This window comes from Parambassis ranga, chromosome 10 (assembly GCF_900634625.1).
Source record: "Parambassis ranga chromosome 10, fParRan2.1, whole genome shotgun sequence".
NCBI lineage: Eukaryota > Metazoa > Chordata > Actinopteri > Ambassidae > Parambassis > Parambassis ranga.
Genome location: NC_041031.1, coordinates 16,519,023 through 16,545,752, shown reverse-complemented (window position 1 = coordinate 16,545,752; position 26,730 = coordinate 16,519,023). Strand labels below are relative to the sequence as shown.

Here is a 26,730-nt window from a genome sequence, read left to right as displayed (position 1 = left end):
AACATCAGGAGCTCAGGTTTTTTGTGGTGTGTCCCGCCAACACCAACAAATCCATCAGCAAAATTGGGATGAAAAATACACTCTATACATTGGAGTTGTAGCTCATCAAGCTTTTTACTTTGAATAATGAACACAGATTACTGCCACCAGCTGGTATGTAGATTCATTTTCTCGTGTGCAGGATGTATATGTTGGACGGCTGCTGGCTTTAGTCTCTGTGGTGTGTTCAAGTGCAACTTAACACACAGATGGCCTTCGTTACTATTAGATCTCTATAAATAAAAAGTTTATAAACCACCAGTGGTGAAGGATGACTCCCTTATCAATGAACACGGGCTTTAAACTACTCTTAGAAAACTCAGGAGAGCTAAAAAGATGTCCAACAGTTTAACCATCTGTCAGCTGACACCATCAGTCAGAGCTTGTGGCAAAGAGGTCAAACAGGTAGTACTCAACACACACAAGCGAATGCAGACACACAACCATCTGCTGTGCATTGAGCTCACTGTGCACACACAGCATCTAAAAGAAGTGATAGAAGGAGGCAGCTGTTGTCTGATCTGATTCTCCCTGGAAGTCGCATCTAACACGACTCCGATGTGTGTTCCTCCATATTTCACCTCCAGGCCAGAGAATGATGGTGAGTATACAATATGACTGAGAGCCAAAACAGGCCCTGAACTACAGCATTTATTTACCTATGCTATTTGCACTGACCAGTGGCTCCCAGTGCTGGAGCTTTAGAGGCAGCTCTATATGATCAATGTGAAAACAGAGCAGCACCGAGTCACATCTTTGATAGTGAATCAATGTAGTAAAATTATCAGCTGTGCAGTTAGGACGCACTCTGCAGCTTCTTGCCACTTTAAGCCCATTATTTCGCTTCTCTGACCTTCATACAAAGAATGTATGGATGTGTCTCACAGCTCTTCTTATCCCCTCATATATAACCTAAGGCAGCAGCTTCCAGCCCAGACAAGCTGAGTGCACTCTGCAATAATTGACAGGGAGCTAAAGCAAAGACGCTGCTGAAGAAATCTGAACATCCAGCCAGCCACAGATGTGATTCTCATAAGATGTTGCGTAATCAAACCAAGGATAAAATACGAGTGAAGATTTGGGCTTACATGAATTTTGGATGTGGAAGCAGACAACTTGACACGAGTTCTGCCTCAGCACAACACATCTTCAAAGTTGTATGTCAAAAAAAGGTTGATTTCTGACCAACTCCAAAAACAACACACGGCCATATTTTTGCCTTGTGGACAGAATGAAAAATCTGGTCTGACATATATGGGTTTACAAGCTGCCACGTGGAAGTGTGGCTAAATGGAGGGATTGACCTAAAATGGTTGTCACAATGAGCTGACACATGCTGTTTGGAAGGAACTGCAGAGTCAGAGGACATCTGTGGGTCCACCAGTCCAAACGACCCCTTTGAGAAACATGTAGTCATTTGATTGCTTTACATAGTTAATCTATGTTCCAAGATGTTTTTAAACTAGGGCCTACTGCTGCCAGGAGTGTGTGAGTGTGCGTGTGTGTCTGATTCTCTATTACTCAAAAACTGTTCTAAAGCATAAGAATCAAAGATTGGAGCTTGTATGGTGTTTCAATGGAAGGCAGTACTGTCTATTCTCATCGCTATTATTAGATGTAAAATAGCTCCAAGAGGAAGAACTACAAAGTCTGTTTGAACCAGCACCTTTATTTTATAGGACTGAATCAGAGCCTATTCAGCAGCGTCCACCTATGGTGGTCTCTTTCACTTCTCATTCACAGTCACACTGTAGTCTCTGGTGCATGCGGTATGCCGCAACTACATAAAGGAAGCCTGAGGAAGAATGCATAAAATCCCCAAGGTCTGATATAAATACTCTTTCATCCGCATAATAGGTTAGACACAGGGTGTGTGTGAGTGTGTACAAGAGAGTGATTCTCAAGTGGGTGCATCCCTGAGAGACCCTCAAAGAGAATAATGCTGACGTCACACAAGCAGTCATGCATTTGCATATGAACATGCATCATCCGGATTCCGACTTACTCATCAACTGTGTGCAAAGAGACCTTCACAGAAGCTATCCTAAACATAAGTTCTATCCATTGCAGTTAAGGAGGGGTAAGGTCTTAGTTTATTTATCTGACTATTTTTTTTATTATTCTGCAGAAGATCCGAGCAGTTTTCTTTGCAACACCTACCTTTACAGAGAAGCTTTTGTACAAGGTGACAGCTGCTTCTGCCATTTTGTGTGCATGTCTTAATTCGACACCATCACCTTAATTCACTTTTTTTTTCTTTCAGAAGTTCAAAGAAACTTACCAATCAGACATGATCATACGTATATGCTCCATTAGACCCCAAGGACTGCAACACACTCCAGACCCTCCATTATACTCAACCCATCATCCCCATCCTCATCATCATCACACCAATTAATGTTCCATTTGGCAGAGAGAGAGAAATGGTGAGCCAGACAGTGGATGACAAAAATTGCTGTTAGATCTGAAAATGACCAAGCTTTTAGGTCTCGAAATTATTCACCCAACAAAAAAAGGGAAAAAAGGTTAATTGTTGCAAGAGATGAGCTTGTACAGTTTTACCTGAGTCCTGGACACCCTTAGAGATGGAAACAAACTCACCTAGCAGCTTGTACCTCTTCACCAGGGTGGGGGTGAAGGGAGGGGAATTAGGAGGAGGAGGAAGAGGAGGAAGAGGAGGAGGAAGTGGGCAAGGGTTCGGACCTCAGTCTGTGTCTGGATCTCACACTAGCTGGAGTGAGCAGGCACCTGGTTTCATCCAGAGTACTTACTATAACAAGGATTCTTCCCCCTTATTTCTTCATTATCATCATCTCTTGTTTCCCTCTCAGTATCATAATGTAGCTCTAATGAAGACATTCTAACTACCAATAGAAAATAAAGAACTTTACAACCACACAGGTGTAGAACAGAAAGGGAGTCAGACTGAAATCAAAGTGTACTAACCTCTGCTTGTTTGCGCCACATGTCCAGGTTCTTGCGCTGAGCTTTGGAGAAATGGTCCCATGCCTTTTGTTTGGAAGCGGCTTGGAATACAGACACAATCTGTTCAACTGTGGCGGGATGCAGGGAAGGACCAGAGACCATCCAGAGACAGAGAGGGGGAGAGAGAGAGAAAAGAGAGAGAGAGAGAGAGGGAGAGAAAGAGAGAAAGACAGAGGGCAGTTGGGAAGGAGCAGAGGAGTGAGAAAGTGGAGTCAACTAGGGATGTAAAGAACTCTGTGTGCGTGTGTGTGTGTTTACATGTATGTACCGTACATGCACGTGTGTACTTACCAGCTGATGCCAGTGCATCATCTTATGATCGGTCGGTCAATCGATTCCAAAGCATAAATGCCTCAATATGGAGTGGCAGGCATGTAACTTGGCATGTTAACCTGACTCTCCTCTCACCTGAATTATTGGTGTCATAATTGTGTGTGTCATTTTAGCTTGTGAATAATTTTGACACAGATTTCAGTGTTCCTGCTGAACACTGTCTGCCTGGTAAACATGTGACCTGTTAATCACAATCACAATGACAAAGACTCACAGCACCCAAAGCCTCACTCACCTCAGAAAGCTTCAGGAGTAAACAATATTATTTGGCTGATAATAGCTTCAAAATAAAATCAGGACCAGCATCATCCCTTTGAACACAACTGTTAACTTCCTGTTTTCAAATAAAGCCCACAAAACCTGGAATAACAGCTGCAACACACTTAAAAAAAGTAATGTTTTACTTCAGAGTTTGGGATAAAAGTGCAGTTTTTATTCAAATTGAACCCTAAAAAACACATGTTGCTGTTAACAGGGTTCTGGCTGGTGTGACACATCTACACTGGCCCTTTCATATAAGCCCAGGTTTTTACAACTCAACCTTCCTGGTCATAATTACAACCCCTTCATATTTAAAAGAGGATTACTGTGATTTTCATATGATGTGAACATGGCATGAGCGTGTACAGGCTCTGAGACTTACTAGCAGGGATACAGACTTTTTGTTTAATGAGGAGAATTTTGCACAGCAACTGCCAGCTGCCAAAAATAACCCACTGCCACCAATGACCACTGTGCAGCTCCTACTACAGAAGTGGGTTCTTAAGAACCTTGCCCAAGGACACCACCTTGTTAAAGTAATACACTGCTCCTGATTTACTTTTCCTGTGCAGATGCTGCTTTTCCTTGAAAAGAGGAACAGCGGTATGCTTCATGCCTCAACACTTAAACCTTCAGTGTGGCTGTGACTACAAAGACTGCCACACTGTGGAAACTTAAGCCTGGCCTGACCTCGGTGAGCTGCTTTCAGTCAATGACTCCTGGGTGTATGCATTCTGTGCAGTGTATCATCCGACACTCTATCAGTTACCCACATGTATCTGTTGTCACATGGGCGGTCATGGGTGGTCTATGCACCTCACAGGTTCTAATGTACACACATGGGAGTCAATAAGGCCACCAGATAAGCGTGTGTATGCACGTGTTTGCAGACTGGTGAGAGACAGAACAGTTGAAGAATCAATATATCTTCCCAGCACCCTGTAATTTGATGGAACAGATCGATGTCGAAGGGAAAGAGGAGAGGCACGGATGCAGACAGACATTCAGGCCAGTGAGCTTAAATGCAATATTATATATATACAGTGTGTGTGAGAAAATGTTCTTGTTTCCAATATGGCAGAAAATACTTCAAATAAAAAAACTCTTCACAGTGAGGTCTGTGAATTATCTTTTGAAAAGGGACACTGGTTCTGGAAGAGTCTTTCAAATGTTTATTTTTTTTTCTTAATGCTTTGAGCTTCACAAATTAAATTCTCTGCTCCTCTGCTGTAGTGAGGAAGCAGCAGGATTCAGGAGCCCATATCTCCAAACCTGAGTACATTAAATACAAACTACATGCACACCACTAAAGATTAGGTGCAAATGTTTTGAACCGTTGAGGTGAAATAATGTATCACACACTCCTGTATGTGTTATGACAGAGAGAAAACTGCAAAAGGTCTGAGCACCAAAACTGAAGACAGAGTCATGAATAGGAATGTGTTTGTATGGGCTAGAAATAATTAAAGATGGCTAACACAAGGACAGCAGGTTTCCGTCCCTCCCTCACACACACACACACACACACACACACACACACACACACACACACACACACACACACACACACACACTTTCTGTCTGCACTATTTTCCCAATAAACATGAATCAACAACTGAAGAGTGTCTTCTGGGATGTTTACATTCTATTTAACATGCATGTGAAGGAATATGTTCAGTCAAAGTGCCGCAGGCTGCGGTGTAGACTAGCAGCTACAGAGCTGAAGCTGTCAAATGTGTGTGCTTTAAAAGTAGTAAGGGATTTTTGCTTTTGGCTTTTTATCAATTTATACGAGGCGAGTGTGAATTTACTGTACATGTTTGGCCTCCGCGGAACTCCTGCATTAAATGTGTTGTGACGGGCCTACTGCTTTCACCTGAAGGCTACCTTAATAATATTCCACTCCAGTCTTCTCTTCGCTCATGACCGCCAACAAAAATACCAATATTTTTTTTTTAGTTTTATTTTATTTTGGATCTTGAAAGGGATAATCAGCAGATGAAGGCCATCAGCACTGGTAGAGAAAAATCACTCACCTTTTAAAGGCAGCTTCCAAGCAAGAGACAGATGGCTCCTATGATGCATATAAACTCATCTACTTTATGTCTACAGTGTGTAAGTAAGAATTCACAATATTGTGCATCATGTAAAAACAAGAACAATTAACAAGCATACTTACTGTTCTCCAGGTGCAACAGTCTTGATTTGGATTTTGTTTCTGCCTAGCTCTCAGTTAGTGTTTATGTAGTGTGCTGTGTCTGAACTTTGACTCATCTCCTTTGCACAAACACTACTGTTGTTGTAAACATAAGATAAATTAGACCTTATCTCATCCTCTTTGGCCAAATCAAATGACTATTTGCAGTGTACATACGTCTTTACACATCTGAATCTGTGGTGTTTGGTGTGATTAGTAAGACTCACATTGAGCCAGGATGCCAGCCAGAGCGGTCTTGAACTTGTCTTTGGCCTCTTCCATCTCCTTCTCATGCTGACTTTTCTCGCTCATCAGCCGGCGGATGTGGCTGTTGGACGACTGGATCATGGAGTAGAAGTTGTTGGCATTCCTGCGGTTGACTTCTCCTCTCTCCAGCCAGGTGAAAAGTACACGCACTGCTTCAGGAAACTTGCCGTCGTCTGGACAAGAGGTGGGAGAAATAAAAGAGTCAGGCTCCACACAGGAAAGTGAAAATACATTGTTTCTGCACAGGCCTGGTGAGATGTGATGCTAAACAAGGATGATAACAAGACAGAAGGATTACAAAAACCATTATGTAAACAGGGGAATGAGCCGGACTTGGAAAAACAGCAGTTAAAAGGTGCCAAGTCTAATGAATCTGACCAGATCAAAATACACGTTCCTTTGGGAGCCGTTTGGTTGTCAATGGAGAACATCATCTAATTGTTCCATCTCTGGATGAAAGTAGTGCACTTTTTATTACCTTAAAACTTTCTGTGTAATCATTAATTTATTACCTCATGGGTAACATTAAAAAGTAAAGGCACCAAGTGACAAAGAACAAAAAAAAAAAAAAAAAAAAAAAAAAACCAGCTGTGCTGCTGAATGTAAAAATGAATTGCCACATGGGAACTTGAAAGCTGTTAATCTGTAATCTAGGTAAAAAGAAGGGATTGGGTTTGGAGAACAGAAAACAGCCAAATATCCTTTTTAACCCCTCTTCAGGTAAAGACCGAGAAATAACTTAAATTTACAGCAAATAGCCAGGATGTGTGTTTTCAGAAACAAATCCTTGGCTAATACAGAACAGTGTTAGGAGTTCTTTTCGCCGAGGCTGAGGAGGGGAGAGCTGAAAAAGACACTCACAGATGGTGGAGAGGCAGAAAGTCACAGCCATTTTGTTATCAGGCAACTGTGACTGAGACCTGGAAGTGTCATTGCTCATTAGTGAAACATGTTTATTCAGCCAAAAACTCGTCAGAAAGCCGAGAAGGAGCAGAAAGAAGAGCTGAAGACAGAAAACGGAAAGGATGAGCAGAGCAGAGGGTGCATAAGAGATAAGAGAGGAGCATGTGCTGAGGCAGAGTAAACTGATATACTGTGTTTAACAGCATTTGTCTTGTGAAAACAAATTCACTGAGATTGTTAGAACATCAGAGTTACGGAGGACTGTTTCTGAGGTGCTCTGGCCTGCACCAGGTATCTCCTGTTAGCACACATATACTTAACTCCTTCCCCTTAATTCTCAAATTCTGAGTTTGCAGGAATAAAGATGGGGCCATGAGATCTAAGTTGTGTTTTCTCAGCAGCAGTGAGATAAAAGAAGACACTTTTTTCACTCTTTTTCCAAGCTCTGTTTGTGTAATTGTATTTCCGTGTAGATACTTCAAAGGTTAGCAGCATCCATGTCTACCTTTGATCTTGTCTCCCAGCTGACTGCACTCATGCTCAGAGTAATGGACGATAGGAGGAGGGGATGGCGGCCGCAGCCGATCCTCTTCCATCTTCCGCCTGTGACGTTCCTCTCTGGCCAACATGCGTTGGCGACACTCCCACTCGTAGAGGTCATCTCTGGCCTGGGCGAAGTCCACGTGGAGTCGACCTGTGTCTTTTTTGTCTGTGCTGGAACCCAAACGAATTCGATAACCTGCAAATTAAAAAAAGGCACAAACTTCATAAACCTGGAGCGAACTCTGAAGGCTACAGAAGACTATTCCTCCCACCTCCATCAGACGCCGAACTCCTATGCTTAAAAGCTTCGACTAAATCTTATTATTGAACATTTCACAGGTGACGACAATAGCAGGGGAAAGAAAGGACAGAAAGAAGAGAGGAGGGTGACATGTGACAAAGATCCACAGTCAGATTCTGACTGAGAAAGTCACGCTTACGTAGTTCCCACCTCAGACCACAGCGGCAACGCAACGCCTGAACGCTTCTGATTTTGGACAGCTGTCAACTCTGCACTTCCTATTCATGTCAGCTTCTTATTAAACTATGCTAATTCATCTGTGATTTGGCAAATATATATGATAAATCCTACAGACAGCAAAACAGACACAACCAGGATAAATGAATTAGAGACACTATGCTTTATTTAAATGCAGATGAAAAACATGCCCGAAGGCATGAATTTGATTGAAGTGAACAAGCCTGATGAAAAAGAGGCAGGAGGCTGAAAAGGTGCACACGGTTTGTGTCGTTTTGAGCCACCTACTGCTGTTTCTATTTCACTTCAAAAAAACAAGCTAAACAAGCATTTTATTAGGCTCTACCTGTCTATTCACCTCTCTCTTGACCTTATCATCATTTCTTGGTGGATGTTTTAGAGGATATGATGTAGCTGTAGGGTTTTGTGGCATGCAAAAGGACTGCGCCCCTTTTGTCAATACACGGCAGAGACTCTGGGAGGCCAATTACTTCTCTAGTGGCGCTCAAAAACCACAATATCCCTCATTACCCCCTCTTCTCCTCACTGCGTAGCTCTTATCCCCACTCTCTCCTCCTTACTCAATTTACACTAATGGCTGGTTGTGGATTGGAGTGAAATCACACCAATTCTGCTATTTAATTGGACAAAATTATCAGAGTGTGTGTCCACAAATGTGTGAGTGTGTGGGTCTTAGCTGGACACAGTAATAATGCACAGCGTGATTCACTGAGGAGCACAGCACACTCTCATCAAAGGAACGAGGAAGGGTTTTTTTTTTTTTTTTGGGGGGGGGGGGGGGGATGGATGCCGGCACAAACAGGAAAAGAAATGAGCCCAAGTTCAGGGGTTTCTACTTCAGTCTGCTCTTTCTTTGCTTCAGGCTCCCAATCTACCACTGCTTCAATATTTCATACGAGGTCTTCATATGCTGTCGTTAGGCTGGGTATGTGTCATAGCATGGAGCTGTTGTTTGCACTGTGTGTGTGTGTGTGTGTGTGTTATTTATTGGGAAACGACACAGCTCTGTCATTACTCTAATATATGGACGTCCATTCCCGCTGCTCAGAGAGGCAGAGGAAATCAAAAGGTCTCTCATTCGAAGTCCTTCACTCATTCACACACTCACAAACACACGAATGAACACACATTAATGCAGTGAATACTTCTGAATTGGCTACTAGGGTAAAGTGGGCTTTTTCAATAGCAGGGATATATGGCCTTCAGTTTGCATAGAGAGATTTAAAATGTCTTCCTGTGCTACATGTTTTGCAGAGACATGTAGCATAGGACACAAACGCTGCTGACACAAGCCTACATGTGAACCAAGTGGCAACCTCTGAGGCTGAAAATGAAGCCCATGTGGAGGAGTTAAAAACTGCAGTTTGTGATAACTGTACTGTACTCGTTGTATTGATACGAGGACTTAAAATTATGCGTAATAATGGCAGTGACTGCTTTGAGTGACAGGTAAGTACAGACTCACAGCAACTGCCCGCCTGACTCAATTCCAACCCGTTTGCCTGTATTTGGAGTTTAGGTAGACTGTAACGCTGCAGATCTTTGTTAACCTACAGGTGACGTTACAGAAACTTTGTCTACAGTTATATACAAAGTTAATGTTTGTTAAGTTATCTGAGAGACATGACAGCGATGTATCTTCTTATTATGACAACCAACCAACCTAAAAATGCTTCACTAGTATGAGGGACGCCATTTCTGCCTTACTGCTCTTGGACAGATAGGAATTTGTGATATATTGGAGTAGACTGTGTAAATGTTGGATTTGCTGTACTCAAGAAATGGATTACTGTCTTGTAACTGAGAAAAATAGTGGCCTCTATATTCCTAGATGCTGTAGCCTGAGTCATCGTTGTTGTAATGGCTGCTCCAATTCTTTAGCTGTGGTCATGCTGGTTATGCTACAGGAGCACTAGCAGAGAAATTTTGTGGTATATTGCGAAATACAAAGAGTAGAACTTTAACTGGTAGTGTTCCAAATTTCAACATCATTTAAAAATGTACTTTTTCAGAGATTTTTAACATAGAAACATGGGAGCATACTTAATAATTTAATGTTTGTCTGTGATATGACCCCCTGTCAAATTATTTCAACTTTGTTTTTGAGCAATCGTGTTTTGTGTTTAGCATGGCAGCTGGCTCTAAATAATACAACACCTACTGTATGATGAACCTCGGCCTCGTTTGCTACTCTGTGGAAAGAAATCAAATCAGAGCTCTGGTGAATTAAAAACGCTACGGTGGTGAAACAAAATTGGGCAACACTGATGCTGAGTTCATCCAAAATTTAGACAGAGCTACAGATAAAAGACTTTTTCATCACAGTTAGTGCATATGTCTCAATTTTGATGCGTCATACCTACCATGACATATAAAAAAAAAGATCTGACAGGATTTTGTGGATTTTTATGGCCATCTCAGCCTTGAAGTGCTCCAACTGTGACTTACATTTTGCAATGGAAAATATAAATGGGAAGTTTGAGTGGTTTCCTCTGCAGCCAGTGACACTTAAACTGACAGAAATTCACTGATGTATTATATCAGTGATCACTCTATTACTACAGGTATGATGGCTTACCCGACAGGAAGAGAGCCTTGTCCACGGTGAACTCCTCAACAAATCTGATATGGCAGAAGTTCTTCTTGCTTTTGCGTATGGCGGTGATATCGCCGCACTGTCCGAACACCTCCATGATGATTGGCTCTGTGGCATTCTCCGGCAGTCCGCCCACAAACACCGTCTTACACCCCGGAGGGCGGTCTCTGGTGGCTGGAGGTGGGAGGTCTGTTCGGAGGAGGCGACACAAAGGAGAACATTGTTGAATGTTCATGGCTGTACACATAAAGAAAAAAGGGCTGGGAACCTGAATAATGAAATGTTTTTTGAATTTGTGTAGGCACACTGCAGCGGAAACACACAAAGCTCAAGAAATTATTTAGCTGTCCCAGAAAACAGAAATTCAATTTTGAGTATGAATTATGCTCTTTGAGAAGCAGAAATCAAGATGTCCAACAGAAAGAATTTTTATTACACCTTTTGGCAGACAAGAGAACAGAGTCTGATTTTTCTGCCTTTCTTTTGTACTCGTGGAGAAATGTGTATGCCTGTATGTACAGGCTAGACAAGGTTATCCACAATGCAACAACACTGTCTGAATGGAAACATTTTGTAGCTCCGATACAAAAAAATACATCATTTCAGACCAGAAAATGTATTTCTGCTCAGTGTCTATAGATCAAATATACATAAAAGTTGAAAATATAATAGAAATGAAAGTCCTCCTACAAACAGAACCAGATTTATTATGTGCAATAAAAGGATCCGTCATAAAAATGTGAGAAACAGTGGCACTGCTCTATGAAAGAAACAGAACAATCATCATCATAAATAACAAATTAGTCCCTTAACATTCAAAGTGATAATAATAAAAACCAGGTCACTACATCATTTAAAGAAGAATATATACAAAGATCAAAGACTACTGCCACCAATAAAGTGCAATCTGTTGGAAGTTGATGCTGCAAAATTCAATTAAGTTATATTTAAAACATCGTACTTACAACCTAAAAAAAATGATAAAAGCTTCCTGCATGAATAATGATAACTTGGAGCAATATGCTCAGATCGTTTTTTGTTAGATAAATGTTAATATCAAACCGTTCCATGCATGAAAATGAAATCCTTTTGGCCACAAAGTGATTGCAAATCCTCTCATGTGGAAGGTCCCTTGCACTGCAGAAATCACTTATTCAACACAGATGAGTGTTGACTGATCTAATCTCCAATAGATCAAGCTTCTCATCCATGATGAATGTGATTAGCGGGGTCTATGAGGAGTGAACTAGCTAATCAGTGGAACGCTGAGGATGCTATGTTTCTGGATGTCTGCTAGAAAAAGATGTGCGAATCACTGATACTGACGCAACACTCCATCCTCCATCCAACATGAGCCTGAGCTTGGTTGGATACCTGAGAGGCAGTGGGCCTAATGGAGTGAGTTAGATATCTTGAGGTTCTTGCTCAAGTGTAATCATAAGAATAATAATAAAAAAAAAAAAACAGAGGAGTTTGCATCACATTTTCTCACAGTTAAACAAAGAGAGGAGTGTAGTCATTGATATTGAACAGCAGTCCATATAACAGATGTTACAGAAAGAGTTGCCAGTTCCCCCTTCTCTACATTTACTTTCATAACTTGTCTCCAGGTTCAATTATTTAGAGGCTGCGCAATGTGAAAGTTTGCACGAGCCGAAATACATATTCAGCAAAAAAAAAAATCTTTCCTGATTGATTGTAAGCCATGTGCAGGGATGATTGATAAAGTCATAGCCTGAGAAAGAAGGAGATGAGTTGTAGTTACATGCATATGCGGGTCTGCTCTTTGTTTTTTGCACGACGTTGAAAAGCTAACTGGTAACTTCAACGGATGAAGTCACTTTTCATGCATTCATCCAGGATGACATTATACTGCTGCTGCTGTAGAGGTCACGACATGTAACAACAACAGGGTAGGAGGAGATTAGAATACGTTCCAACTCCATCTATCAATTCCCCCGGTGTCTCTGTTTAGCTTTTAAGTTGTTTATTTTAATTCCACTGATGCAAAACTAATTACCCTGAAGACAAAAAAGGGGTGGCTGCCTGATCGACTGTTGTGAACAGAGAGCTAAACTTTAAACAAAGGTTTGAATTTACGCCTCTTGTCTTCAGTCCAAACCTCAAATGTTGCACAAGATCTGAGCACCGAGGGAATGAATCAGGGTAACAGCTGAGAGAAACTTCTCAGCAGGGTGGCTGATCTCATTCTACAACACTTAAAAAATGAGCTCAACTGAGGAGGACCTTGACAGTGAGCAGGTTATGCAGCGTTAGAAATACATGATTAAAAAGCAGAAACAAGAAGGGCTTCAAGAGAGTTTAATGTTGTGCCAAAGTTCTGGTCTTTGACACAACATCTCATGTATTTATCCTAGAACAACACAACGGAATTAACAAAAGTAAGAATAATGAAATCAAGCTGTAAAAACAACCATCAGTGAGATTTTTCTTTTGGCTAAAAAGAGATTTATCAGCTCATAATCCGCCTGCTGTCAGAAGTTATCATTCTTTGTATGCAGCACCAAACTTTCTGTCCCCGAGCCCAAGCCTGCGCCGTCCTCTTCCCTTTTCGTTCCTTGACCTCCAAGTTGGAAGGATTAAACTAGTTTTGAGTTGAGATGGACAGAAAAATTGGGAGGTGGTGCAGAAAAAAGCTCACGATGGCAAGAAAAAGCTTTGTTGGCAGATGCAACAAAGAGTTCCAAATTAACTGACCTTTTCGCTCCATGAGCGTCTGATAGAGCAGCGAGGACAGAGAAAGGAGAACAGGTGCTGCAGAGCAATACCTAATGCACCCTGTAACTTCAATTAAAAGAAAAAAAAAAGAAAAAAGTTTTCTGCTGCTGTGGAAACTTTGGGGCTTAAATGATTTGTTAGTGGCTAATAATGTTTAGGAGTGAGATCATCGCGCTGTTTATCACAACAGTGCATTTTAATGCACAAAGAAACAAGATCCAGATGAACTATTCATGATTTCCAGTTTAAAAAAAATACATGAATTCATCATTTATTTGCAGTTCAAGTGATCAGATTTTATGTAAATATAACACGCAGGTGAACTTAAGGCTAAGAAAGGCAGGGAGAGGATAAAGAGGCAGTATATGCAGTGGAAACTGAAGTATGCAAAGGCTGCTGCCACAGCTTTAAAAAGATGTTTTTGTCATAGTGTAGAAACAATAAAAGGATAGAGAGGAGGAGAGGGCAGATGTTCATAGCATTAAAATGTAAAATGAATAAACAGGCGTAAACATACAGTATTAAGATACAGATAACTGCATTATAATATATTATTTAGTCAACTTATTTGCACATACTGGAGTCAAATATTTTATTTATTTTTATTTTACCAGGAGAGAGACTCACTGAGATTAAAAATCTCTTTTACAAGAGTGTCCTGGCCAAGATAGGCAGCAGCCAAATATAAAACATGTCAAGCGTCAATTAAAATTTAGAAGCCAACACAGTCAGATAAAACATCAATATAAAGCTTACAGATTATGAAATATGAAAAAATACAGGAATTATATAAATAAAGCACATAAAACAGAGGCTAGCAAATTTAAAATGCCGATTGATCGGGTAAAGCAGTTACAACTCAATGTTTCAACTTCCTTGTCGTTTAAAATCTTTTTAAAAGAATCTACAGAGGGCAGTTCCTTCAATTTTAAAACATTTTGCAAAAGATTCCAAGCAGAGGGGGCCGCAAATTGAAAAGCTTTCTTTCCCAACTCAGATCGAACCTTTGGAACAGACAATAAGAACAATTCATTGGAACGAAGTCTGTAAGATGATTAGCTACGCTGGGAAATAAGCGACTGTAGATAAATAGGAAGCTGACCCACAATGCACTTATAAGGCAAAATAATATAAAGTAACAAAAAAAATGTAAATATGGGTTTACATTTTAAATGTTGTGTTATAATTAGCAAGCTCTCGATTCTGAAACGTTATCCTGGCCGAACACAGCGGCTGCTATAAAAGCAAACAGCTGATTCTCAGTCCAGCCCCGTCCCAACAGGCCTGCTGTGGCCACCCACTGGTCTGCTACACTCACACAGGTCATCACCATCCATCACCCTGACTGGTTTAAACACCTTCCCAGGGTCCGAAGGGACGCCACAGGGAGGAGGCTGCAGTCCTCGCAAGATAAACTGCATTTACACACAGCCAAGTAAACATGTTTAGTTCATTCACGTCACACATGGACAAACAATAAGCAGTAACTTGGTTACGTGAAGATTTATGACATGGAGAAATAGGCTCTATTGTCTGGATCTAACACACAGGGACCTTCATATGTGAGAATCATTTCTCCTTATTTGCCCATTTTTCATTGGCCGACTTCTTTTTTGTTAAAGCTGAAGTGGGTGTGTACACAATACATGTGCATATGTAACAGAGAATTATGCTTCATGTGTGTCAAAGACATTTTTTTTGTAACAATAGGGTGTAACGGGCAACACAGTATCCAATTGTTGAGCCAGTAATTGAGGGGGGGGGGAAATCTCGGTTCTTCATTGCTTCATCTCTGGCAGCTATAGTCGAGTATGCAGAAGTGGCAGTAGAGAGGTGAACGAGTGGTCAGGGCTAAATGGGGAGGGTCTGACTGCAGAAAAAGGGAAAAGAATACGGCCAAGAGAGAGCTTGACGAGGATGCGTGGTGATGGTGAGGTTATGCACACTGAGGAGATACAAGAGAGATCAGGAGAGCCGAGGGGGGGCTGGAGGGGCTGTTGTGTGCTTAGCTAAAAGGTCAGGGAGAGACGATGCTGCACACAGTGTCGGGTTGAGTGTGTGCAGCGAGAGGGTAATGACTACTTGTGATGGACACCATATGAAACCTTGTTGCCTAGACGCTGATGCTTTCCCTGTGATATTTGCTAAAAGCTTATAAGTGCAGCAAACATTAGCGCTCGTTCCCCGCCGTTCCTCACACTGTGCAGCAATCTGCGACCGTCAGGTCAGGTTCACATGCCATTTACATTAAGCGTTATATGGGGGTTAGCGTTGAAGTACAATCTGACTGTTTGTTGTGTCAAAAATCACTATTCTGCAACTAAAAGCACTTCTGACAGCAAGAAAATAATGATTCGCCTCCAACATCTCACCGCCTGTCAGTCCCGTCCTGGGAGACAACAGCTGTAGAGAGACAGATGTTAAAAAGATAATATGCCGAAGAACGAAACTTTTCTGCTCAGTACTCTAGTTTACTTTTTATTAAATGACTCTATAGCATGGTTCCACTATATACAGACATGAAAGATTCATTAGAGATTCTACCCCTCTGTTCACGTTCTATCACAGGTCCAGGTTTACATTGGCTGGTCTTCACATTACCATATAACACCAGTGTTTCTTCCAGCTCCTTGAGGGGCTTCCTGAGGCATATTCACTCTAGGTGGGATACATAATTCCACATAGTACTTTCTGGGTATGTACTTAAGTTGAACGTGCATTGAATACCCTCACTTATAGGCATCCACAGAAGATGTCTGATCCTTTGAATGCAAAGAAACAGCAGCTCTACTCTAAGCCCTGACTGGATTTGGACAAAGGATGAACCCAGGCTTTCAAATTATGACATTTTAGCTTCAGGCTCACCTGTGGGTTTTCATTATTTTCATCATTTTTAATTTTGCCTTATTAAAATGGAGAGATTCTGACAGTAATTGCAGGTATTGTGGATAACGTGTGTGTGCCTTAGCTTGCTCTGCAACCTTTTCTGCTAGCGTCCAGCTAGATTTTTGGATATCAAAAAAGGCAGATGAATTTGGTCACAGCCTTTGTATTTTGTTGTGAGTAAACCTGCCCAACTATAACCTGTTTTTGGTTTGGTTCATATTTCGGATGAACCACAACAGAGTTTGTTTGGAAGGGGACTGAGACCCCTGAACTTGTAATGTGTCAGATGGTTTCCTACATCCATCTGGGATCTTATAAACTGTTTGGTAAGGCCCAGCGCTTTGAAAAGAACACTTGGCAGTTGATTGAACTGTCTGCCAGTCACTATCTAGCACAAGATCAGGTCGACTCTCTATAGGAAGAGTAGACTGAGGAGGAAGTGAGGAAGTAGGAGGCAGCATTAGGAGTTTTTGCCATGTTTGTGGGGACAATGTGTGCATAAAAGGGACCAAAACTACCAGTTACTATTTCCACAGTAGAAAACATGCCTGTGACTGCCCCCACAGGACATCACGAGGTCATAGCTTGAAGATTTGTCCAAGTTTTGACCCCACAAATCTCAACTCCTGAAAAGAAAAGCTAAACTTCTGGTTTGTTTGTTTTTACCCTAGAGCAATACTTGAGAACCACATCAAGAAGCAACAACACAACACCAATGGTCACACATGATGAGGTGGTATTTCTTGGGGCATTAACCACCGGACTCCACAGTTACTTAACTTTCATGAGAAGCATAAAGTCTAGACATTCTTCCTCAGATGTCTGCTTATTCAAAATACCTGACTTAAAGATGAAGTGCTTTTTGTGACACCGAAACAGGTGACAGGCAAAAAAAAAAAAAAAGATCAGAAGTTGAGATGAAGATCCAGAAGTGAGTGAAGAATAGGTGGGTCAGAGAGGAAAAGAAGGAATAAGCATTGTGTCCATGCACCACACATGACTAGCAAAGCATTGGGATAAGTATTTTCAAATAATGCAGGCATGCCATGGCATATTAATACAACACAGGAAAAAGTTGCATTAGTGTTAGAGAGTGATTGTGACAGGCTGGAAAGTTGTTGACAAGCTGATTCCTCATTCAGCCTCAGGGTTTGTTGCTCTTGAAAAGAGAACCCAGTTCAATTCATTCTTCCCTCCTGGGAACCAGAAATATGTTCTGAGGTGAAGTGAAACTTTTAATCAGCTTTTCTCCTTGCATCATATTGTTCAATAATAAACACTGAGCCACAACACACACTGCAGACATGCAAGGATATTCTATATCAGCTTCACAGGTATAGAGTTGAAAAGTATTTGTGTGTTTTGTTTTGTAAAACGATTGTAAATTCCCAAATGCTGCTGCTGTGTTGAGAAGTGTGTGTTTCAGTTCACCTTGAAGATGACATGTAACACTTATTTGAAAAAAAAAAAAAAAAACAACAAAAATCTCCAGGCGGAAACTTTCCTTCAGCAGGCAAATGTGAAAAGGTGAGATCAATCAAAGGACCCCCTACTACTGTGCTCCTAACTCAGGATAACTGGAGGGTGGTGGTGAGATAAATATAAACAGCAGACTGAGGATCACACCTGCAGGCTGATTATACAAAGGCTCATGGGGTATCAGGTTGATGGCTGGGAAGAAAGGGGTAAATGTAAAGAAGCATTCAAATGGAAACATACAGTTGGAGATGGGTTTAAGTGACTGTTGTAACATGGCTGCTTTCCACTGTTTATTAGCCCATAGCCTAAGGTCTATGGGAATTGTCTTGCTTTGGCAGCCAGCCCCTAGAGGCCATGCGAGGAATAGCAGTTTTTGACACCTCCATGTTGGTTTGATATTTTTTTTTTGCCCTAGAGGTTGCAGCTTGGTTGCTACATCATAAGACAGCTGGATCCCCAAGAGAGGCATAAGATTATAAGATCAACCAACACTTGGCAGGCTGCTAGCCGCATGCCTGTGGCACCAAGGACAGTTATACACACACCAATCACTGACTGGGAACTCCTGGGAGCTATAGGTGTGTTTTATGAAGCAATGGGATTAGTTACAGTTAGAACATGATAGATGGTAATAGACAGATGGTCCATCCAATCACCTGCCAAGCATTTATTTATTTATTGTGAAAATGTTGGCTCTTTTCTAAACAGTTAACCAGTAAGACTAGCCAGATGGTGGTTGTGTGCGTACAACAACAACAACAAACATCACCATCTGGTACATCAGGTCAATACTGCAGATCAATATTTTCAATACTAGAATTTCAAGTCAAAACTAAATTTCAATAAAGTCCAAAGCGTGACATCAACCAAAAAAAAATGTAATCTTACATCTTTTTACAAAGATCAATCACCCAAACAAATACACATGCTGATGTCTGCAATAACTCATTTTGTCAGTTTAATCTTTTCTCCTGCATCCAGCAAGTAAGAGTGAGCTGCAGCTTCTTAAAGTGAACATCTCCAGCTTTTCTATGATATGATTTCCTCTCACAATTTATAGTCCAACTTATTAATCATTCAATCAGAAAAATATCTGGCAGATTAATCAATAATGGAAATAACGTCATGTCTTTCAAAAAAGTGTTTGAAAGTTTTTTTTTTGTCAAGCTGCTGTTTCCCGAGCCTAAATAATATAAGAGAAAAGGATGTATTCCATGTCTTTTGAAGCAGCGGCAAGCCGGTGAAGTATTAGCATAATATTATGACTTACTGGGGTTGGGCGGGAACAGGGTGCAGCTCTTGCAGTGGATGATCTCCTTGACAACAGGTATGTCCTGTGAGAGCGGAGCAGGCACCATACCGAGCCCCGGCATCATGGGGTTCATGGGGGTAATTCCAGCCATCATGCCAAGGTTGGGGTCAAAATCTGGAGGCAGGAAAGAAATATGAATGAGCCGAAACACACCTACACACAGAAACAGAAAGCAGCTTACCCTCTGGCCACGTGTCACTTCCACTCATACTAAATCTTTTAAGTTGCATTTCACACTGTGAGCTTATTCACTGAGTGATCCCTCTGTCAACACCCGTGACACAAAGGCATCCTACACATAATGGAATACACAGCCATTCATGAATAAATCATCCTGTAAACAACATGCATATTTTAACAAGTTTTTACTGAGTCACTCCTTCTCTGCCGCCCCTGCTGTTTGAATGATGACCTTATAGATGATGCAGATAACTTTAAATTCTACATAACAAAGTCTTTTATTTACGGTATTGATTGCTATTATTTCTAAATAAAACACAAACAAGCATCACACAGGCATCTATAGTCAACCACATGTGCACACGTGTCCCAGTGTGACAGTTTTTGATATGGAAATGTTGCTGCCTGCCATTATGTGAAATCAACATCACCGGCAGAGAGTTTGGAGACGATTATGCCACAGGAAGTGTAGTGCTTATGCATTGTGTGTGTGTCTGCAACGTCTTACAAAAACAAATTCTTCACTAGAAGTGTAATACTACTATATACTACATGTGTCAATATTATTTCTTTTTATTTATCCCTTTTGCCTGAAAAAACATGTTTCACTAATGTACATTATCAGTCACAATTAAAAATTTAAGCTTCAAATGCTTGGAACAAACATCATGTGGGTTCCAGTACAATTTGATCTTCAGTCAATGATCGTGTTTGTGTGTCTGGTCTGGGCTTTTCTCGACATCCGTTCATTTGATTACCTCTACACTTGATGCCAGGAAGAGCATTGTCAAGTGTGAACTTGTTAGGAGTTCCATTCCCCTGTTTTGTTGCTATGTCATCAGGCTGTGTGTTAGCTGTAGGCGCATTTTAGATCTGATGGAGTTGTAAACATGGCAGACAGTCTGCTGTACTTTTTAATGGGCACATCTGGAGGACATGCATCTGCTTTGCAGTGATGCTGCACATACTATGGAGCAAAGAGTCGTACTTGCTCACCTCTCGGTTGCATTGTTAAGCATTAAACTGGGCCTGCACATTGACATTAAAAGCTGACAGTTTGTTCCTGCGGGTCACTGGAGTCAATTGTCAGTCTGAGGTTGGGTCAGGATAAATATCTCATGTCAGGATACACAGAGCTGAGCGAGAAGTTATTTGGTTCTCAAGTAAAGCTGCATGTTATAATCAGCACCTTCCACAAAGGCATATTTTGAACGGGCACTGCTGCACTGCTGGCGATAAATCCACTGAAGAAAGGATAATATTTACTGTTCTTCAGCACACAGCATTAACTGAAAGCAGATGGATGGAGATACATTCCCTCTAAAGTGATTCCCTCTTACAGAGAAAATGGATGAATTAAATGACACTAAGTGAAGGAGAATAAAGAAATATGCACATTGTCAGAGACTCAGAATAGGTCCCTGGAGCAGCAGGAGGGGGTAATAAATATGAAAAAAATGGCTGGAGGACAAAATGAAGGAAGAGAAACAGGCAGAGAAAAAAACAAAAAAACAGAGAGCACCACGAGGAACGAAGCCATAGAAACTATATGTCTGATATTAGCCTCACTCTCAGTCTTTAACTAGGTATGACAGGACACAGCTGATAAGCAGACTAGTTGCCAGGAAATTGGTGATGAAGAACAGGAGGGAGGATGAGTGTTTTGTACAGCAAACAAAACACAGTTTAAACAAAACCAACTGTTGTGCAGTGCTGTGGGGATATTATTGCAAAAATATTTTGGAAATACTGACAAACTGGTGCTCTACTGTTCTAAAATATGGATTCATATGAATTCATATATATCGAGGCAAAGAAAACTAGATTCCAGCTCATATGGAGGAAACGATCTGGTTACATCAGGGCGCAATTTCACTTCTGTGCCGCTCACATTCCCACCACAGTGCCTGTGTGTGTGCGTGTGTGTGTGCGTGTATTAAAAGCCTGACACCTGAAGCAAGCATGTAGCAGAGCTGTATATAATGAAAGAGATTATTTACTTCTTACCCAGGATTTCCCGCTACAACAGACTTCCCTCATCTCTGTTCTCAACACCACAGCTTGAGGACATGTTTCAATAACGACATCAGTGCGACTCATTATAATGTGTGTGCTGTAAGTGGACGCAGATGACCAGGTTGTTTTCTGCACACATCTGCTCTTAGGATTGCTGTTTTTCCATCAGTCACATTACCACCTCTGTCTCTGCTGATTACCATTGTTGGGGATGGTAAATGTAGGCCAACCATCCTTGTAGATTAGAGTCCAATGTAAAGTGTTTATGTCACTGAATTTCTGTAAAGACCTGACAGCTTTTTAAACAGAGGTGAGCAGCCATCTTGACTCCAAAAGCACTGTGCAGTGACAGAGCCAATTTTCTTTCTTTCTCTTCTTTTTTCAGACGACAGTTATGAATCCATGGTTACAGAAATAAAAATAGATTTTCAGCAGTCTTTGTGTTTTTAAGGACATAAGCCTACATTACCTGCATGAAATATAAATAGAAATATATGCATCCATTTCCTTTTGGATTATACAGTACTTTGAGGTTTGAAGATATTTAGAAGGTGACAAAAGCAAATCGAACAGGTAGTCTATTCTCCACAAGAGGGAGCAGTGTACACCTGCCAACGTGTCAGGTACAGAAAAGCAATGACAAATGTTGATGGAACCACCTATAGGCAAAAACATTTATTGTTGTTTTTATGATGATCTTTTTTTCAAAATGGTTAAAATGACTGTATTTATCTTGTCTGTAAGGGATAATGAGCGATGTCATTGGGTTGATGTGACCCGGGTCATCTGTTGCCTTTCTACATTTGTTTTCCTTCACATGGGGAAAAAAACAAAACAAAAAAAACATTCAATAAAGCCAGGGCTAAATCCAACAGCAGCACTACAGGAGATCAATAAGATTTAAAAATCAATCTGAAATCACATTTCCAGCCGACTGTGTAAAGGTAGAATAAGGTTAATAAGCAGCTGCTGCCACAAAACCCAGAGCTGCACTGTAATGGATATAAAAGGGACAAACAAGTCAGGCAGCCCCATTCACTAACCACAAATCATAACGCCAAAGGGATGAGTAGGTGAGCATGTCACAGAGATAAAGACGTTTTAATCTAAAGCCAGAACGGAATCAAAGGCTGGAGTGACACAGAACCGCTGTCCTTCACACCCTCAGAAAGAAGCCTTTCCCATCCCTACAGTGAAACATGTAACATCACAAACACTCCTGAGTCTGAGTGTTTCACTGCAGCTAGAAGAACAAAGCAGCTCTCTCCATAATCTGTATTGTCTTAAAATGGTAAACTACCAAAATATCTCACTTCAGTAGCTTAAATTCAGTGTAAGATGTACTCTGACATAAAAATAAACCGAGTGTGTTCAGACCGCAGGGATGCAGGGCTGTGATTCCAACATAATAGTAAATCAATACATTTCTCTTCTTGACTTGATCTATGACCTAATATGTCAACAAAGGCTTTATTGTCATTGGACTATATGTTATTTTCAGTAACCCTTTGTATTACGGTAAAGTGTAATATGCTGTTTACTTCAATTGATAATTTGTTTGCAGCAATGTGTAGCTATTAGTAACATATTATTTTTACCAAATACTGGTCTATCTTCATAATGTAATTCAAGTGTGTATATTTTTTGGTAACTGATTTCAGACCTCTGTGTCTGGTTGTGTTTTATTATAAATGCCTTGTTCATGTTCAATCAGCTGACATTTTTCACAAACACTAATCACGCTAACACTATGATTAATCACTTGAGTCACACTGTTAATATACTAGTATTCAATAACTGGGAAAAATAAGTTAAAATCACATGTTATGAATATGAAGTGTTATTAATGTAAACTTGGCATGAAAGGATAGTCAGAGTTTCTTTATAAATGATGCCTATTAAACAGCTCAGCTCAGCCACTCTATAGCATGTACTACTGGTAACATGCTGTGTGCTCACGGAGAAGAAGAATACATCTCTTTGACTCAATAGGCATCCCAGAGAAGGATTTACACAGTAGAGAGTCCTCTTGAAGAAGAACAACAAAAAGAAACCTGGGTCGGGGTCCACCCACACGTGGCCGCACATCTGTCTGAGGCTGTTTACCATGCCTGTCTGAGAGCTTTAGTCTCCACTCTCTCTTATGTTGGCAAACATCCCCCTGCTCGTGTTATGTACAGTAATATGTATGAGTGCACATGCACACATCATCACCACTACTACTCATTCAGAAGTTTGTTCAAAGTAATTACATTTGGAGCTGCCCGTCAATCAGGACAGACTTCTGATAGTGTGAAGCTCCTGACTATTAATGTCATCCTCCTTTCTATATCCCCTTTCTGCTCTCTCTGATTTCCAGGGTAAATGTCCCTCCGAGCTGTCAGCGGAGGATGGGGGTGTTGGATGGAGCGGGGGGAAACACAGACGGTTGCCGTGAGGCATGCTGGATAATATTCTCTAATGAGGCGAGCTAGCCATGCCACCTGGAACCCTACCAGAGGCTGCCTCTCTCAATCTTTGCCAAAGTCACATTTTCATATGAACATCACTGACTTAATTTCTTTCGCAGCAACATTTCACTGAAGCTGTAACCTGCAGGATGCAGCGAAAAAAAAACTCTTTCCTGTTTATGGAAGTTATTTCATCGCCAAATTTCATTACATCTAAATAAGAATCTGCACCCTCATGTTGCCTTTGGAAATTCATCGCCTTTACCCGACACCTCCATACTCAAATCTCCACAACAAATCTAGTTTTTAACAATATAAACCCCACAACAGGCAAACATATCTCCAGTAGACAAGTTAGAACAGTCAAAAAAGTAAAGTTCCAACACAGTAACCCTATAGCTATTGCTCTATTTTTTCCTCCCCCAAAGACACGCTGTGTATTCGGAGGCAAGGAAGTGTTTGCCTCTCCACTCTGTCTGCCTACATGCAGCCAAAAACCTCTGGCATCAGCCCAGCGCAGCTCCTGAGCAGTCAGCAGAAAGGGACACGGCTTTCAGTCCAAGGATTGGAAAATGCTTACGGCAAAGGAATGACTGTCATCTATTGTATTTCCTGATGTTAATCCAGGTGAGCTAATGTGTGAGAATGAGAAGGACCCTGATTCATATCATCGTATCACACGGGGAGGAACATCTAAATGAGCTGCTGATGAGGCATGACACAAAGTTTTCATAGTGCGTACAGTGGTGCAAGGTGGGGTGGAGAGGGGAGGGGGGTGTTTGTGGCAGCTGTAGGGAAGGGATGAGGACGAGTGGGATTGAACAGACAAAGGAAAGCTTGTTTATTCAGGGAACAGTTGTCTGTCCCTGGAGTCTGCTTATCTATGCTCCAGAGGGTGTGAGCTTGTGGATGTATTTATGCAGTAAGTATAATAATTCTGATAAACCTCCAAATATGTGTGTGAAGAGCTAAATGCTTGAGTTATGGGGTGGAGTGTGTGTGTGTGAGTGTGGCCGGCCAGCATTATGCTTCCAGACTGACTCATAATGTGAGAAAACCAAAGTGGCCAAGATTCCAGTGAAAACAAGCATCTATTATGGTCATTATTGCTACTGCAGAATCTCATTACACATGTCTGAGGTGCTCTGAGAGTGCTGTGGTTAGGCAAAACAGACCTAACTTTCAAGGTCAGATGAACACACAGAATAAGAATGACAGGCAACAGTGAAAGATGAGCTATTACTGAATATGACGAAAGGTGGTATACTGTGGTATTTTTTAATATTAACATCTTAAAAACTGTTTTTCACTCTTCTTTGTACATCAACTGTAGAAAACCTTCAGATTAGCCAAAAACTGATTTTTTTTGTCATGTGAGAATAAAAGAAAATTCACTTTTTGGTTGATCTTCTTACAACTTATGTCCACAGTAACAGCAGCCATTGTTTTGTCCTGTGCTGACCATGTGTGTGGATTCATATTGTTACTGAACACAGCTTGAACTGAAAGGTGGATGAAAAACATGTTTGTATCCTCTCTAAAATCACTTTGCTCTCCAGAAGTTAAATTGTTTTTTACGTCTGATTTTGAAGGTAATGGACTTGTCAGCATGGCAGCAAAGGAAAATAGCAGTGAAGGCTGGTTTTTATGTAAGGAAAAACTTAAAAGCCCGTTTGAAACCAAAAATAAAACCACTCTTCGAATGGTAAAAATCTGACTGACATTAGCATTGCCACTGTTTAAATAGAGTGTTACTGCAGATAGGTCTCTGATTGCTACCAAGTGAATAATGACCCTGACGCTTCATTTTAAGGTGTCACATGCCAAAAAACTTTCACATAAATTCAGGCTATATACACTACTGATACAGTCTATAGTATACTGTCTTGGATAATAAAAACCATCTTGTGAGGTCTGTATTTTGACAGAAATGCAGAGGAGGAACTCTATAGTTGTACATCTGGTTCTGCTTATAGGCTGGATGTGCTAGAGAGAACACTGATGAAGGCCGAGGAAATACATGGTGAACGTGCCCGGAGGAGGATATTCCTTCCATCACATGTCAAAGATGTTAAAACCAGATGTTGATTCCTGCTGTTACTGTTGCACTATAAGTGGTCCATTCTCCCAGTTCACACTATACTTGGGATTTTTTTTTTTTGCTCACTAGTCTTTACACTCGATAACTTTGAGGCACGACTTTATTCAACACTAATCCAACGCATTATGAGATCACTTCACAGTGTAATGTAATCTGTAATGTAACTGCAACCAAATGTGTCTATTCAGTATTGTTTTGATTATAAAGAAAGTCCTCCTAAAGTCTCATATTTCTGAAGCTCAGTTCACTCACCCAAACATTCACTGACAACGAGATAAATCCTGCTGTCAAACTCAATAACTTTTCACATTTTCCAAAACAATATGAAGCCTGCCTTCACCCTTGGAATCCTTCACTGAACAAACAACTACTATACAATACCATACTCACCGCTCAGTCAGTGGTCTGCACTGATTGCACGCAGTCTGCAGAATAGCATGACTTCAATAGAAGATGCATAAAATCCAACTATTATGTTAGCAGTACCCAGATTTAATAAATCCTGCAGGGACACCACAGACCCCACCTCACCTGCCACATGTCAGACTCCTTATATTGATAATATGTGTCCTATTTGCTCTCAGGTCTACCATGAACCCTAGAAACTCTACATAAAAATTGAAAAATGATTTTATTGTAAATAATCCATAGGCTTATTTCATTAGACAAACATTGAGGATCTGCTCAGAATGAGGTGCTGGAAAATCAGTAGATGCTGAATTTCAACAAAGAGGATATTAGTGCAATTTACCCTTATAAGAATTGAAAAATAATTCAATGTGTAAGACCTCAGGCCTTGAGAAAAGAAGAAAGTGTGTTACTGTAGATGATGATCTATGGTCTCCGTATGAAACGCCTCCTCCAAGAGCACCAGAAATATAGGGATCTATACGTTTGTGGAGTCCGCAGATTTTATGTCACAGGGGTGTATAATCCTGGCCTAA

The 26,730-nt window shown here is 40.9% G+C and overlaps 1 protein-coding gene across 6 annotated transcripts in view; it reads right to left on the bottom strand.

Annotated features, from left to right (window-relative positions):
• Nucleotides 1-26,730, bottom strand: part of enox2 (ecto-NOX disulfide-thiol exchanger 2) — a 137,998-nt gene that overhangs the window by 13,542 nt on the left and 97,726 nt on the right. For all 6 annotated transcript variants that reach the window (XM_028416779.1, XM_028416780.1, XM_028416782.1 and 3 more), the window contains 5 exons: nt 18,998-19,153; nt 10,606-10,812; nt 7,491-7,724; nt 6,043-6,255; nt 2,986-3,092 (listed from right to left, as the gene is read on the bottom strand). In XM_028416779.1, coding sequence (XP_028272580.1) covers nt 2,986-3,092; nt 6,043-6,255; nt 7,491-7,724; nt 10,606-10,812; nt 18,998-19,153 — 917 coding nt within the window. The remainder of the gene's footprint in view (nt 1-2,985; nt 3,093-6,042; nt 6,256-7,490; nt 7,725-10,605; nt 10,813-18,997; nt 19,154-26,730) is intronic.